Here is a 16,369-nt window from a genome sequence, read left to right on the forward strand (position 1 = left end):
TAGTATTATGTCCATGGGGTAACATAAGAGATAAAATAATGAATTTTTTTTTTTTTTTTTGGTCTTTGGTGTCTAAATTCTTCCTAAGATCTCAGTTTACAGAGGATATGGACCCTTCCCTCTTTGTGTTTGTTAACTATATCATAAAGATGATGATGATGATAATATAATTATATATTATTTATAATAACTGTTAGCTACCTCACAAGGGTAATGGAAAGAGTACATTAAAATAATATTGTGTTCAGATAACTACAACAATGGAAGACTATTTACTCTTAGATAAAAATTCTGGCTGGGGAAATGGCCATTCACTAATTAATATACGGCAGAGTAGAGCAACACATTCTCCAATTTCTACTCTGTCACCTCTCTCCTGCTTTATGTGTGTCTCCCAAAATGTGTTACAGAACAGAGAGTTAAAATGCAGAGATGAAAAAGTACTGCTATTTCCTCTTGTTTCACATGGAGCAGTCCCTTAATAACTCACAGCAAGATAAACAAGAGGGAAGGAGAAGTTAGCCAGTAAATACAGAACCAACCGCAATGATGCAAAGTAGTTAAAAAAGTTATTAAACAGGCATGAATTTTTACCAGTACAAGTCAATCAGCAAAAGTTAGTCTCACAACTGGATGTTTCTAAAACGTATACACATACACACATTCAAGCATGTATAGATATAGGACTAAAAAGCCCATTCTAAACTGATGTCTATGACATATGTGGAAAATCACATAAAACCATGAACTGACAGTTTTCAGATAGATGAATGGATCTTGCAGAGAGCAAACTAATATCTCCTTCCACGTGGTACCATTCTCCTGAGCTTGGCGTGACACTGTGTCTGCTTTAGTCTTCAGTTCCCATTCGAATAAGGAGCTGGATGCATAGCCAACTGCCGCATTGATGATCTGTGGTAAAAATATATACATAATCCAGATGCCATTTTCTTACTCTCTTTTTGAGAACACTTAGGCCTTGGAGTAAACATTTATTCTAAACAATGCAGGAGGAATGTGACTGCTCAGCATTGCCTAGGATTAGTGGGGAGGGCTGGAGTATAACTTTAGTTACAGTAAAGAAATACGTGATAGGAGAGGCTTTGATAATATTAACTGCACAAAGACTTGCCTCATTAACCCTTCAAGAGGTTTCTGGGTGATTTTTGCATATTATATGAAGTAGCACTGCTTGCCACACCAACATAATTTCTAAGTCACACTGTGGTGCCAGATGTGCTGTCTTAAAGATGGTGGATAAAAATCAGTGCTCTGCTCACTGAGGAGGCCAGATCATCAACTGGAGCAGGATGGCAAAGCATCATTATTGTCATTGAAGGGATCTGAACTGAGACTTAATGAAGCTCTATCTTATAGTCATTAACATCACCATAATAATTGCCACAAAAGCTTTTGTTAGCTGTTCTGCATTGGACAGGTTCACCCAAGATTAATGAGTAATTTTAGTTCAGGCTGTCTTTACCTTCTGACTATTTACTCTTGTGTACGTTGGTGTGAGTTGTTAAAAGACTGCTCCGTGCCAATGCTCACATAGTTGGTTGGATTTCGGTGACACTTTTTATGATTCCTGTAACTGAAGGCGAGAACTGACTGAAAAAAAAAAACCCAAAAAAAACACGAACAAAAAAGTTTGGGTATGAACCCATTCAAATATGTGAAGTATTTTTATTTTCTATTTATGATAAATGCTGTGCTAATTCTGGCTGTTGTTAATATCCCTTTAATTAAAGGAGATTTTTCTACTCTTTTGATTTCATAATAATCATATCCTTGCCCTTTAATCTGTCAACCACTTCTTGTCCAGTTGAGGCTCTCCTCCTGACTGTAGCTATTAGTCCATGAGTACCAACACCCCATAGGTTGGGGGACCACAGTGTGAAATGGGTGCTGAGACAGAACATTATGCCTCTGGGCTTCAAATAAACTCATCTAAACACGGAGGGCAGATAAGGCACCGGTGAATTGGTAACAACAAGATGCACATTGCCTCTATAGCTGGGCAGGCACCACAGTCACCTTAGGTAGCTACAACAGCTTGCCATTTATCTCTATAAAGCTGTACTCCCTATAGTTTCCTAAAAATTGTTGTTTTGCTCTTCTTGTTGGAATTGTCTCGCATCCCTCTGGCCTTATCCATTGCACTATGTCAGCTGCAGCTATGAAAACACTCTCCCACTGATTCAACCACATCACACCAATCTCAAATCTTTAGACAGTTTCTGTGTTGCTAAAGGCTTGAGGTCTAGACAATATGTTTTTTCTTCCCACTGAGTGGTTTAGGGGCCTTTATCATTCAGCAGATTTTTCAGATCTTGGAAATTAGCCGTAAATATGTAAAGGCAAATTACTAAGATCAGAAAATGCAGAAATCATCTTTACATGAACCAAAATTCAGCTAAAAGACTCGGAAAAAGTACAAAGCAATTTTTGGAACTGCATGTGCTGCACTGGGACACGCTGTTCCCACAAAATGTAATCTAGAAGATAAACAAAAAGTCCATATATCCAGAGAGACCTTCCATGGTGCACTGGGGTCTTTGGATGGATACATCATCTTTTTAAGGAAATTCATCCATTTATTCAGCTCAGGAGTGGGCATACTGAACAAATGGATGAATTTCTGTCCCCCAAAGGCACACTCAAGTGTCAACATGCCTACTGCTAGGTTTTTAATACATTAATTCCCTGACAAAATTCTGTAATCTGTGTTACTTAGGAGTTTTGAGAAGATGATAAAAGTGTTTTCTTCCAGCAGTAAGATCTATGATTTTTTTTCAATTAATGTTAGCTGTTAGGTTCTTGAATTTATTATCTGCTACTTTAGTTTTATTTTCTTCACTTGGCACAGCTATAATGCAAAGTAGAACATTGAGTGTATTGGGAGTAATCCAAGTGGAAAAGGCACAGCAAACTCCAGGATACTTTTGCGAGTCACATGTATCTATAAGGCTTTTTTGGTACAAAGGTGGATAAACTTGGCAGTTTAATCCTGTAGGAGTTAAGCTTTTTCCATATGTCCTGATTTTCCTGAAAAGAAGAAAGAAATAAAAATGTTCATCTGTTTTTCACATGCTTTCCCCCATTTGTCTGGCAGGACTTTGTAATGTGGAGGCAGAATGAGCCAACTGCATCCCTAGAACTGCAGAGGTCACACCAGGCCTTACATTGGCTCACTAAATTTCTATAAATATCCAGTTATCCTTTGATTATTTTTATTCTCTGCAATCATGTAGCATTTCCTTTTTCTAACCTGTGTGGTTATATATATTTTTTAAAAATTATTTTTGCCTATCACCGAAATGAATGTTTCAGTCCAGGCAAAGAGCAGTGTTGGTCAGCTGCTCCTCTCACATGATATTGTGCCTGTTAACAACTTAGGGTACTTGATCCCACTCTTCAAAGCTGCTGGTATTAATATGAAGACAATGTAGACATGTGCAAACAACCACATCTAGTACTTCCAACATTTCATGCAAAAATTAATTTTAAATTAATTTATTGAAAAGAAACACAGAATGGGATGACAAGATTGTGCAGGCAGTATAATTTTATATATAAATCATATCCTCTTCTCCAGCAAAATGGTTGTTATGGAATCCTATCTCAGCTCAAGCCAGCAGGAGATTTATAACCAACTCTATGAGTCTGGGTTTCATCTATGCTGTTCAATCCAATCAACATGAAATGACCTATTCTGGCTAAAGTCAAGTGACAGTGGATAGCTGTTTTGTTTTGTTTTCCTAGTTCCTAGTGATAGGCTTATCCTTGCCTCAGGGATACTGAACAGGGTCTTGAATATGAGGCAAGGAACTCAAACCCATGATCCTATCTCCAACATGAACCCTTCCACAGAATTGTTAGGATAAACAGGCTCATAAGAGTTCACATTTAAAGGATTAATGGTTTTGTTATCTCACGAATCTGTGGCAGATCACCAATATCTGCTAAGTTTAGTGACTAACATGAGTTTAAGTATGCTATTTCTTCTACATTTCTCAGATAGTCGCTGAAATAAAACGAACAGATTTCCCTGTTTCATCTCCCGAAAAGGCTGGATTGCAGTGCTCTAGCTGAAGTGAAAGATTTGTCCAGAAATTGAAGAAGGAAGGAGTTACCCAGTAGATCATTAATGACTACTGATATTACTGTCCCCAGCATGATGGGACTGGGAATGTAAGCCTCTGAAGTTATTCGCTTAGGTTTTGTCAGGCCTAGCTTACTGGGCTCTGTAGTCTCATTTAATATAGGAGAGGGTAATGGGAATTTTGGCCAACATTTCTAGTCAAAGCTGAGGAAGACTGAAGGTCATTTGAGGATGTGGTTGGGTTGACCCTGGCTCACCTTTGACCACCAAAGCCACTCTATCATTCACCTCCTCAGCTGGACAGGGGAGAGAAAATATAATGAAAGGCTCATGGTCAAGATAAGGACAGGGAGATCACCCACCAATTACTGTTACGGACAAATCAGACTTGACTTGGGGAAAATGGTTTAATTTATTATCAATCAAATCAGAGTAGGATAATGAGAAAACAAAACTAAATCCTTCCCCCCACCCCTGCCTTCTTCCTGGGATCAACTTCACTATCAATTTCTCTACCTCCTCCCCTGAAGTGGCACAGGAGAAGGGGGGTTGTGGTCAGTTCTTCACCCGTTGTTTCTTCCACTCCTTCCTCCTCAGGGGGAGAACTCACACTCTTCTGATGCTCCAGTGTGGAGTCCATCCCACAGGAGACAGTCCTCCACAAACTTCTCCAAGATGAGTCCTTTCCACAGGCTGCAGTTCTCCATGAACTGCTCCAGCGTGGGTCCCCTGTGGGGTCACACGTCCTGCCAGCAAACCTGCTCCAGCGTGGGCTCCTCTCTCCACAGGGCCACAGGTCCTGCCAGGAGCCTGCTCCAGCGTGGGCTTCCCACGGGGTCACAGCCTCCTTCGGGCATCCCCCTGCTCCGGCGTGGGGTCCCCCCCGGGCTGCAGGTGGGTCTCTGCTCCCCCATGGAGCTCCATGGGTGCAGGGCACAGCTGCCTCACCACGGGCTGCACCACGGGCTGCAGGGGAACCTCTGCTCTGTGCCTGGAGCACCTCCTGCCCCTCCTTCTTCACTGTCCTTGGGGTCTGCAGAGTTATTTCTCTCACATATTCTCAGTTTTCTCTCCTCTGGCTGCTGTTGTGCAGCAGCTTTTCCCCCTTCTTAAATCTGTTATCCCAGAGGCGCTACCACCACCTCTGATGGGCTCAGCCTTGGCCAGCAGCGGCTCTGTTTAGGAGCCGCCTGGTGTTGGCTCTGTCGGACATGGGGGAAACTTCTGGCAGCTTCTCACAGAAGCCACCCCTGCAGCCCACCCCCCCCTCCCCCACTACAAAAACCTTGCCATGCAAACTCAATACAAAGTTTTCAGGCCTGGGCCTGAGAAGTATGGCTGCTAGGCTATATTTGTTCAAAATTTAGAATTTATTTTAAAAAAACAACAAAAAAACAGAATGCCAAAACAGTATCCCTTGTGAAAAAGTTAGTGCTTTTCTCATAAAACAGGCAGTATATTGAACAGAAAATACTGTGTAAAAATGAGTATTAAAAAATTGGCTAAAATTGTTTGTATGATGAATGAATTTTGGAGTGAAAATATTAATTAAATTCCTCCCACATACTATTTAAGATATGGTGTCAGGTTCTTGCCTAGTTATCAGTAAAAAATTTTAAAGCACAAAAAGAAAAGGAAACTCACGGCCACATATAGTTTCTTGTTCTAGACCATGTATATTAGAAAAGTATTCTGTTAATAATTATCTGTCATTTATGAGGACTAGAATATCTATCATTATGTAAATACAGCTAAAAAGATTGATAAATAAATAACTCTTTGCTATGTTCACTAATGACAAACTGATTCTTCTTCAACCTGCTTTTTCATCCCGAGTAATTTACTGGTAACTGTGGCTGAACTTTAGCTAGAGTAGTGTTTATCTTGTTATTTTAAAATTTAAATAACTGGATAACAGTGGGAAGTTTTGTATTTTGGTATGGCATAGGATGACATATGAATTTTGAGTTAGTTTACATTGGCTTCTATCTGTGTGTGGAGTTTTAAAAAAGAAACAAAAAATACATCAAGGCAACTAAGAATAGAAGTTTTAAATCAAAAGGCTTTGAGATTGGTTGAAATCATTACATTAGGATCATAAAGAATATTTTTAAATGAAAGAAAAAAAAGGGAAGTGTTAGCCTATACTCAGTCATTAATCATCAAAATGAGTTCCCAGTATAATTATCCAAAATATTTAACCAGATCGAGAACAAGGACAAAGTTCATAATGAGATAGATGTCCTAATTTACAATGTACCACTGTGTGAGGTCTCTGCAGCCCGATCTCTAAGTTGTGCATTCAGTCCTAATGTAGAATAGCTTGGTGATCTGCCAGATCATATTCTTCTGTTCTGACTGTCATGGTTATGGATAGCCATTAATGACAATTCCATTTTACAAACAAAATTTTTGAGGATTTCTGAGTTGGGGTCTGTTGTTGTTTGGGTCTGTGTTTTTTGTACTGTTCCAAAAGACTGTGGTTAAGTTATTCACTTTAACTGTTGGACATCAGGATTTACATCTATGCTGTGTTTGATTTGGAACAAGGCTTTGAACAAAATCAACTATAACCTGGGTATTTTTGTTCTAAATTCTGACCTTCTCATCTTTTACTCTTCACTGTTGAAGTTTTCTTTGTATGCAAAAGTTGCCACAGACAGCAATGGGCTAAGAAATCCCTTTCTCTCTTTCTTACTTGGAAGCACTTACATGGAAACTCCATCTCAGGCTTAAGGAAAATTTACTCAGAACCAATACCTTCTTAATTAAATGGGTTGGCACTGTATAATGAAAATTCCCAGCAAGTGATATTTCAGGATCTGCTGTTAAATTGTTGGCTATGGATTTCACAAAGCTTCTGATTTTACCGCCTGTTTTTTTCTGTAAACTGGATAACTGAACTCCAGTAGTGCCTCCTTCAGAAGTGAAGTAATAATTCTCCAAGGGGAGCTCACTTCAGTGTGAACAAAGTGGTAGAGCCTGGCTCCTAGCTTCCCTATGGCTCAATTTACCAGTCTGTCATACTGTCATGTAAGAAGAGCTGTAAATCTGTTTCTAAAAATGTTGGCATCTTAAAAAGTATACACAGAAGATCTGAAGCGAAACCTTTGCATGAAGTAGTAGTCTTGTGAAGTCACTGAAGCCAACATTTCATCCTTACACATAACTACTTTCACCACTGTTACCAAAATAACAGATCTGTTCCTTGAAAAGGGGCTTCTGTAGGGGAAGTTAGTTGCTATTAGTTTGTTTTCCTTAAAAACACTTTAAAAATCCCTTTTGTTATTGTCTCTGCAGTCCCCCTTTTATCCAACTGTCCTCTGAAGTCCACCAGCTGCTGGGCTCTGCATTCCCCTGTTTAGAGTTGACGCCATTGAGTTACCTATATGGCACCCTGAGGTATCGGGAGTGCAGTTTGGAGCAGCTCAGCAAATAAAAACCTCCCTGCAGAGCTAACAGTGTACAACAGCAAAGCTATACATTCCTACCCGTCACTCCACTCTTCCCCTCACTCTGCTTTTCTTCTAGTGAAAACAGTGTCACTACCTGGTGCTGCCTTGAGTAGGTTCAGAGCTCCTACAAGACTCCAAAATCCTCGTTTGGGTGTTTCTGGCCATTTTGCACTCCCCTCTGTCAGGAATGGATGATGATCAGAGTTTAAGGGAGGAGACAGAAAAGTTTCCCTGATATCTTCTATCTAGCTGCCATCTACATGTTTCACAGTTGTCTTCACTGCTGTTCTGTGCATGTATACATCTGCCTTACTCCCCTCTTAGCCTTATTTTTTCTTTCCTGTCCTCTTACTACTGTTATCACTGGCCAGGGTGCGGTACCATCAACTAGAAGTATTGAAAGCAGCCCATGAATTTGTAGTTTCGTACCACTTTACGTCACTATATCAAACCCCTTACAGTTGTACAAATAATTTAAATCCAAATAAGTTCTCTGTTTAGGAGTTTGCTGGGCTGTGACCTTAACAGATGTCACCTCTAGAAACATGAGTGCTGAGAAAACAGCCTCATTTGGGGGGAAAGCCTCAGTCCCAGCTCACTCATTTTAGATTTAGAGCTAAATTCACCTCTGTTATGCCCTCTCTAAATGGGTACATTTGTCTCTTTTTTGCATCTTAACTAATTTAATGTCCTCTATTCTATTTGAAAGTGACTCTATTGAAAAGAAAATAGTTCCTTTAAGTATATAGTGCCTTTACTGCAATAGTGACACTAAACGTTGCTGTAATACATTGGGCCAAGCAAATTATTTTTAAAGCAAAATTATTAAACTATGATCTCGCTTAATCCTTCTATAAACATTTGGGGAAGAAAAATATGCTTTAATCTTGTTTCAGTTCTACATTTTTTTGGTGAATAATCTGTGAATAATTCACTTTCCAGATGCAAAGTATTACTGAGGTATTATGATAAGACTAAGGAAAATACAACCAAAGATGTATTTCATTTAGAGAGCTGTGTGTTTGTTTTTCAAAATAGAGGCTTTGGTGCCACCACTCATAAAATGTAAAGGAGTCATCTTGCTTTCACTCCACCTGCCCATTATGGTTTGAACTACAAGCCTTGTTCCATCAGAGGCAATATCAGGGTCCTATCAATTATGCTGCATTTCATGTCCAAAGATAAAATAGTTTCAGTTATGCCACCTTTTGACAACAACCTCTGCAGCCACTGCAGATGAAATCTTGCTGAGTGGATCTGGGATTTGTTTATTCCTGCCTCACAGACATCTGTTCCTTCTCCCAGGTCCCCTGATGCTGTCTGCCCTCATGCAGCATTTAACCAAGTCAGTAAGATCGTTGTCTAAGTGTTGGATACAGAAAACACAATTGGATCGTACCAGAAATGTCTCCTTCTGAGCTGTGGTTCAAAGCTATGTGCTGAGCATAGTTCAGTTATAATTTTATTAGTAGAAGTTGGCCACTGTTTTTCTGCAGGACTTGAAGAGGTTGAGTTGTGTAACCTTTGCTACTAGGTGTTGTTGTCTTGCCTGGCCAGTCTTGTCTCTGAACGGTTGAAATATTCCTTCTTATATGTGTTAATTATTACATGGAACTAACCAGCAATTGTTCTTTCTTAAATCTGATCTAGGTGATTATCTCAAGCTATTTTGATTTGACTGCCATATAAAACTTGGGGAGAACAGACTGTATGAACCAAAACCACCCAGCCAGCAGAGAAATTAGATTAAAACTGTGTCTAACTGAAATCTTCATAAACATCTCCTATTACATCTTTCCTTATCCAAAGATTTGGGGCAGAATCCTGGCCCCAGTGAAGTAAATGGAAACCCTCCAATTGCTGTTAAGAAGGGCCAGGATTTTATTCCAAGTCTGTGAAATAAACCATAATTAACCTTCCATCATGTCTGCCAGATTCTATGTCACCACTTGTTTCCACTTTCTGAATTTAATTTTAGTGAAAATCTGTACAAAACTTGAAGCATTTAAGGAATAGCCAAGTGACTTTCTCCCTCTATCACTTTCTCTTATATGCTTAGCTAATTTAGAAAATGTGCCCCAATGTCTTCCAAAATTTCCTCTTGTAACAAATGTTAAAGACCCTACATTAACTTAATGTCAAATTCTCCTTGTTATTGCTTGCTCTTCTTTTGTGTTCTGATTTGAAGAAGCCCCACAGCTCACCACACTCTAACTAATGGACATTAATTATTTAAAACTTGGCTTTATTCTCTGAATTAAATTAGCTCCCTTTCTCCCCCAAATAAATAAATGATGGTTTTAATTATCTTTATATAAACATTTTTTTAGTTCAGGTCAGGAGCTCTTGCCGGATGTTCAATATGCATTTGGACTGCCATTCTACCCAAAGTATGAAGAACAATTTACTCTGGAAGAAAAGAGCCTTTCCTTGCAAATTATGCAGTACATTTCCAATTTTGTAAACTCTGGGTAAGTATGTGACATTTAAGAATTGCTATGACTGGGGAGAGGGCAAGGAGTAGTGGGAATGTAGTTCTAGATCCTGCCCTCACTCAGGTAGCCTCCATTTCCTCTACTTTCTAATCTACAGGAGTGGCTGTGGTCAACACTGTGAGAAAGTCATGGCTAAGTTGTCAAGCAGCTATCAAAGATTTGTAGTATGACACCTAGCTAGAAGTAGTAGAAATTTTATTTCCATGGAGCAGCTGCAAAATTCTACTTAAATATATGACGGCTATAGAGTCCTTGGTGTTGTTTCCAGAGCTTATTTCTAGGACCCCAATTCTGAAGTGTCTTGGCTAAGAGTTCCTTTATTCCAAGAATAAAGGGGAAAGCACATGGAGGCACAGTACTTTACCAACTACTCTGAATAGCAATCAGCTTTAGGGTGCTGTGATCATGCTTGAGAATGAGGAATATCTCTGGAAAGCTAGTGTAGGAACTGTGACTGGGACCAAGAGCTGTTGAGGGTGTTCATAAACGTGTGTCTATACAGGTTCTGTGGACCTGTTCCTTAGGAAGTAAACCAGACTAACAAGTTACTGTCCGGTGAGACACTGTGAATGATTCACCAGTCTGGACTGGATTTGAACCCCAATGGTCAGAGGGACTGGATACACATTTCCTTGACCTAAATGATCTCCTTCTGCATCTTACTGTTCATGTCATTGTTTTCTAATTATAATTTCTCCCATTCCCTTAGAAATCCAAACTACCCTCATAGTTTCTCAAGAAGAATGTCAGGGTTGATGCCTCCCTGGCCTATGTATCTGCCAAATGATGATGGCGATAACTATAAGGAGTTCACTGTTTCCTTGCCGACTCTTAAAGGATTGAAAAAAGCAGACTGTTCCTTTTGGTCTGATTATATCAGAAGACTGAAAGGATCCACAGGTGAGCAGTGTTTTCTGTCATTAAAAAACCCTTAATTCTCTGTTTAATGTTTTCCTCTGACTGCAGTCCTCTTACATCAGTGTGGAAAAATACTTGTCATAAATATCTTGCATTGTCCAGGGTATATAGCAGATAGTATGTAATAAAGATTAATTGTCCTGGAATTAGAGCTAGAGAAATCTTCCTGCAGTGATGATAGAATATACAACGAAGCTATATTTTCTAATAGTTTGCTGTCTATTTGCAGTTATAGTACAGACTTTGGCTAAACTGGAAGACTAGGTATATGGGACTCTTTTGTCTACTGGAAGCACCTAAGAATGTTAAGATTCATATAACTTAGGAGCACAGTAACTTCTACCCACTGTAAAGTTTTAACTGAGGCTTTAGATGTATTTCATCATGGATCCTGCATGCTTTGACTTCACACTAGATAAGTTTCGTTGCTTTTTTTTTATAGCTGTGCTCATTATGCCTCTTGTATATGCCCCTTGTATTTCTTCTTTGTCTCCATAAATTTCCATGCAGCTGTGAGATTCCTTCAATTTTTTCTTACTGCTTAGGACAGTAAGACCAACTCTGCTGAGATTTCAGTCTGCTGCTCTGTCCTGGACACTTACTTTATTCCAGTAAATCAACCCCCCTTCATGTCTGTGTATCTTGTAAATAAATTTGGATAGCCCCAAGAAAAACAAATAAAACCATCCCTATTTGGCAGACAGAGAGGTTTTGAATTATTCTTGGAGGCCTGCAAGTATACAAGTGTTTTTTATGTCCTAAGGATTCATCTTCAGAATGAACACAATCCAGGCTCTTTCTGCCTTGCACTTCTGGGAACAAAATGTACTCTCCAAGACACCAAGCTACCCAGGCTATCTATGCCTGACAGACCACCTCAAACGGACTGAGGCTGATGTCTGAGTGACACTGAACTGTAATGTCTCAGAACCATTAAGTTGGTGTTTCTGATGCAAACACAAAGCATCAATGCTCTTGTTCAAGAGACAGCCTGAATCATTACTCATGGTCTTTCTTCAGAAGTGTACTCAAGATTTTGCTGTAGGCCTTTTCATCAGTTTCCTGATGAATGTCTTTCTCTCAATGTCTTTCAAGCTCAGAGGGGATATTTTGGTCTCTCCGATGGCTTACTGATGATCAAGATATTCCCAATTTGCAAAGTTTGAGTCTGATGTTTAAACAGTTCTGGGCTTCTAGATCTATTGGAACTTCAGGTCACAGCATCTGTGTAATGCCAGACCTGAGTTGAAGTCACAGCTCTGGCAGAACTTTTGACTGAGCACCACGGACAGAGGCTATTCCCAGCACTTACAGAAAATCCAGAAAAAAGTGGGAAAATATCTGCTAGGACAGATTGTTTTTGAGATGGAGAATGTTTAAAACCATCCAAACTGGCATAGGAACACAACATTCGTGTATGGGCCAGTCCAACAGTCTGCCTAGCTCAATATCCTGCCCTCATCAATGGCCAAAACCAAATACTTGAATGTTAAACATAAAAACTGAGCGAGGGAGAGAAAAACATACTGAAAGAGTTCACAAAGATGAGTCAAAGTTTTGAAAACAAGCCACACAGTGTGAGATTTATGGAGTATAGATTGTCAGGGAGAAGGTTTAAAAAGTACATGTCAACATGTTATTCTTCAAGCAGAAGTGAGTACACCCTGCCTGCTCTTCAAGCCAGTATTTGCTTGGTCTCAGCACCATGGTAATGCAGCCACACAGTTGTCTTCTACTAAATTCCATTGCATAGCAACACTGGCTTGTCACCTTGCTTCGATAGTCATCTTTAATCTTATCTCACCCTGGAATACTGAAGCTTTTCATGCGACTTCTACTTAAATAGACATCGCATCAAACCCATTTCTGCTCCAGCCCTCAGCATGGGATGGTAACTTACAGAAACTTGTGCTGTGGGTCTCTTGATAACAAGCTGAGCCCATCTCCTTGTGAAATAATTTCTTAATGTTCATCAGTTCAGCTGGACTGTATAAACCTCAGATGCTGATGGCTGAACACCCTCAAAATTTCTTTTTGAGAGGATGTGCTGAAATTCATGCCAAAGCAGTGTCAGTCCATCAATACAATTCATTACTTGAGATTGTAGAACATGTTCAGTCAAGAGAACTGAAATTATTTTTAAGTCCCTAAGCATCTCGTGTTGCTGCTTGGTTGGTGTGCCTCTTTGCACCAGAGGTAGCTTGCTGTACCTCCCTTCAGAGCTGAAGCATTGCACCTCGGTTGTTACCTGACTGTTCCTGACCCTGTTCCTGGAGTGCTGCCAGGCTGTCATATGGGATCCTGGCATGATGCTGGATGCTAGATTTCAGAGAGAAATGCTGCAAACCATTTTTGGATGAGGCACATTGCACTTCATCCTGAGGGGGATCTATCTGTCAGTCAGCTATTGAGACATCCAATCTAACAATTATTTAGTGGAAAAAAGGATCAGCTTCCTGTCTTACAATAATTATAAATCTTTGTGGTAGTGTTTTTGGATTGTACATTGTACACTGTATATTCTGACTGCTGGTCTCATTTATTGTGGTTGCAATTTGTGGTTTCATGCCAAGTAGATGGAGTTTACAAGTGTGTCAGCAAGAGGCACTGCTAATGAAACAATCCAGTTTCCACATCCAAGTGCAAAGCTGTAGGAGGTCTATTCTGATGCAATCTCAACCAATTGTGATGAATCCTGTTTTGTCTACCTCACTTCTTCCTTTTCAAATCAATACCCTTCCAACTTCATATTTCATCTGTGATCTGTAAAAAAAAAAAAAAAAGAAATCAACAATTTTCAGTAAAATGGAGAACTGGCAAAGAAGCCAGTGATCATAAAATCTAACTGCAGCTGGCTTTTCCATTTTTTTTTTTCTTGATCCTATGTTTACTCCCATGTGAAATGTCTTGGCATAGAAATGTCAAATTAGGGATAACTAAGGGCTCAATGCTCATCTTAGACCCTAGGTGCCAGTCCAACAGAAAACTGAGTTACTCCTAAACTCATAAATTGCAGTTTCTGGAATAAAGCCTCTCATTTACAGTCTCTTGTACAGCTGAAGTTACATGTCTTATAGGTTATTCACTGCTGGATCTAGAAGCTGTTGTGTATATATCCAGCTTCACTGTTACCTGTAGTTTTCTTTCCATTTAGTAAAAATATTGTCCAAGTTGAAGTAGGTGTTTCATTCTGTGATCAGACTGCAATATTTAATGATGGAATGTATAATTTGTTCCTGGCATACAGTTGAAATGTATGTTATAATTGAAGATAATTTTTAAAAAGTCATGTCATAAATGCAATGATTCTTCATGATATTTAATGGCAGTACCTTTACAAATTATGTAGAAAAGTTTGAATCTGTTTCATTGCAGATGATCTATAAATCTGTTGAAATTTAGTCTGAAACCAGTTTATAAAGTTGCCATTTTGGGGGGGGCAGTTTGCCCTGGGAATTACAGAAGTGAGGGTGCTTGAAAAGATTTGGATTTACTAAATGGAGTTCCCGTGGTTGCATTTCAAATACATGCTTTATATTCTGAATCATGATGGTTTCCATGGGAAACATCAAAACGAGAAACAAGAAGAGTGGCCATTGTGGAAAAAAAAGCTGTGGATGGCTTTTTCCAGGGACTGTGTTAACAACTGGAAATTCAGAAGCTCCAGAATGTTTATGTATATTCAGACAGTATGTCTGAATGCTAAAATTCCCCTTGCGTAGTGTGGTGGGTGCACTGCCTTACAATGAGTCCCTTTATAGGGGGCCTCTCATTGCGTCCCAAACAGGTAGACTTGGATCTGTTCTACATCTCTTACTCATCTAACTGGTATCCAAACAGAGCCAGTCCTCCTAAAATAAGTGCCTTTGTAAGCAGTGTTGCACCTGAGAAGAAGGAGATACCTTTACTGTCTCCAAAGTGAAATCTTGTCTGCCTAACTCATGTGTCTAAATTTAGACATTTAGGCATACTTTATGTGTCCAAGTCAGTAAGACTGGACCCCACCGGTAGAGAAATCAATCGCTAGCAAAGCAAAAGCCATCGCCATTAGCTCTATCACACCATGTGTAGCCACAGGAGAGTCCAAATAAAGGAAGTGTTCATAGTTCAGACTTGAATCAAGACCAAATCAGGAATGTTGTGGTCAGCATTCATCTTTTATGCGTTCTATTCACACCTTCTTTTTGCAAATCTCCACTAGAAAACAGATTCCTTTAGTATGAGGGACATCTTTGCAGCAGTGAGAGCACTCTGGCTAGGATACATTCAATAAACACCATCAGTCCACCCTCTTGGCACAGTTTGGTGCTGAGGAAACTGCAACTACTGAAAGGGCGGAAGACTAAAATTATGCAAGGTAAAGAATAGGGAACAAGAGATCTATCACAGGTGGGTGCTTGGGCTTTATGTATTCCAGACAGACAAAATAATAATGTTCCCCACACTTTCTGCCTGATAGGTAAATATCAGGAGATAATACAAAACAGAGAATACGTCTTGCACAAGTGGAGTGTGAATTATTATGCACTCCAGTGGCAGTTATTTAAAGCATGCTGGAAGCATGATACTTAATTACCATTAGGTGATCTGACATTACCCCAAGGCATTTTGCAGATGGGCTGCAAACTGAGAAAAATAGTTTCCTGAACATTTATAGCTCCATAAAAGGGGTCTTAAGTGTCATTCACAAAGTGTATACATTCTAGCTTGCTGCATCAAACATATGACATTTATTTTAATCTTAATTGTATTGTCATTTCAGGAAGTGCAAGTAATGGAGAGCCATCTGCAGAAAACAGCCCTAGTGAAGCTCCTACTGAAGGACTTACATCCCGGGAGAGCCAGCCACTGGGAGACAAGGTGGCTTACAGCCGATGACAGAAAGTCAGTGCTATCGGATGGGTTTGTCACGCAATTCTACATCCATGCAACTGGGTCACACCAGATGAACAAGTTGCTTCCTTTAGTTAACTTTCTGAATAAGTAAAGTAGACCCTTCAAGAAAGTAGCTTGTCAAGAAAATTGTTGAATGTGGCACAAAATGAGCCTTACAGCTATTATTTTAGGTCAAAAGAAACTGTAATTTGAAAAAAATGAAGTATCAATAAAAACTGCAAAACCTAAACAAACGTACTTGGACTTTATTTCTTGCAACTACCCAAATACCACCAGTCAGAAAAGGATGTACATTGAAACTCTGAGAAGTCCCTCAGATGACGAGGCTCAAATTTGCTAGATGTTGTATCTGACTTGTTCTTTTCTATTACTCATCCTATCACAAGCTACTGATAGGAATGGGAGCCTAGTTTGGAATTTTGGAGAAAATTAAAAATCTTCAAAATGGGAAGGGGTTAGATCCAGGAAGAACAACACAAGAAAGGAATCAAGAGTATGCA

The 16,369-nt window shown here is 39.5% G+C and overlaps 1 protein-coding gene across 1 annotated transcript in view; it reads left to right on the forward strand.

The window, feature by feature from the left end:
* Nucleotides 1-16,075, forward strand: part of TG (thyroglobulin) — a 162,164-nt gene extending 146,089 nt beyond the window's left edge. The window contains exons 46-48 of the mRNA XM_026841524.1: nucleotides 9,891-10,031; nucleotides 10,765-10,955; nucleotides 15,736-16,075. Coding sequence (XP_026697325.1) covers nucleotides 9,891-10,031; nucleotides 10,765-10,955; nucleotides 15,736-15,851 — 448 coding nt within the window. The 3' untranslated portion in view covers nucleotides 15,852-16,075. The remainder of the gene's footprint in view (nucleotides 1-9,890; nucleotides 10,032-10,764; nucleotides 10,956-15,735) is intronic.
* The last annotated feature ends 294 nt before the right edge of the window (nucleotides 16,076-16,369 follow it).

Source organism: Athene cunicularia (assembly GCF_003259725.1).
Source record: "Athene cunicularia isolate RWA chromosome 2 unlocalized genomic scaffold, athCun1 chr2_part1, whole genome shotgun sequence".
NCBI lineage: Eukaryota > Metazoa > Chordata > Aves > Strigiformes > Strigidae > Athene > Athene cunicularia.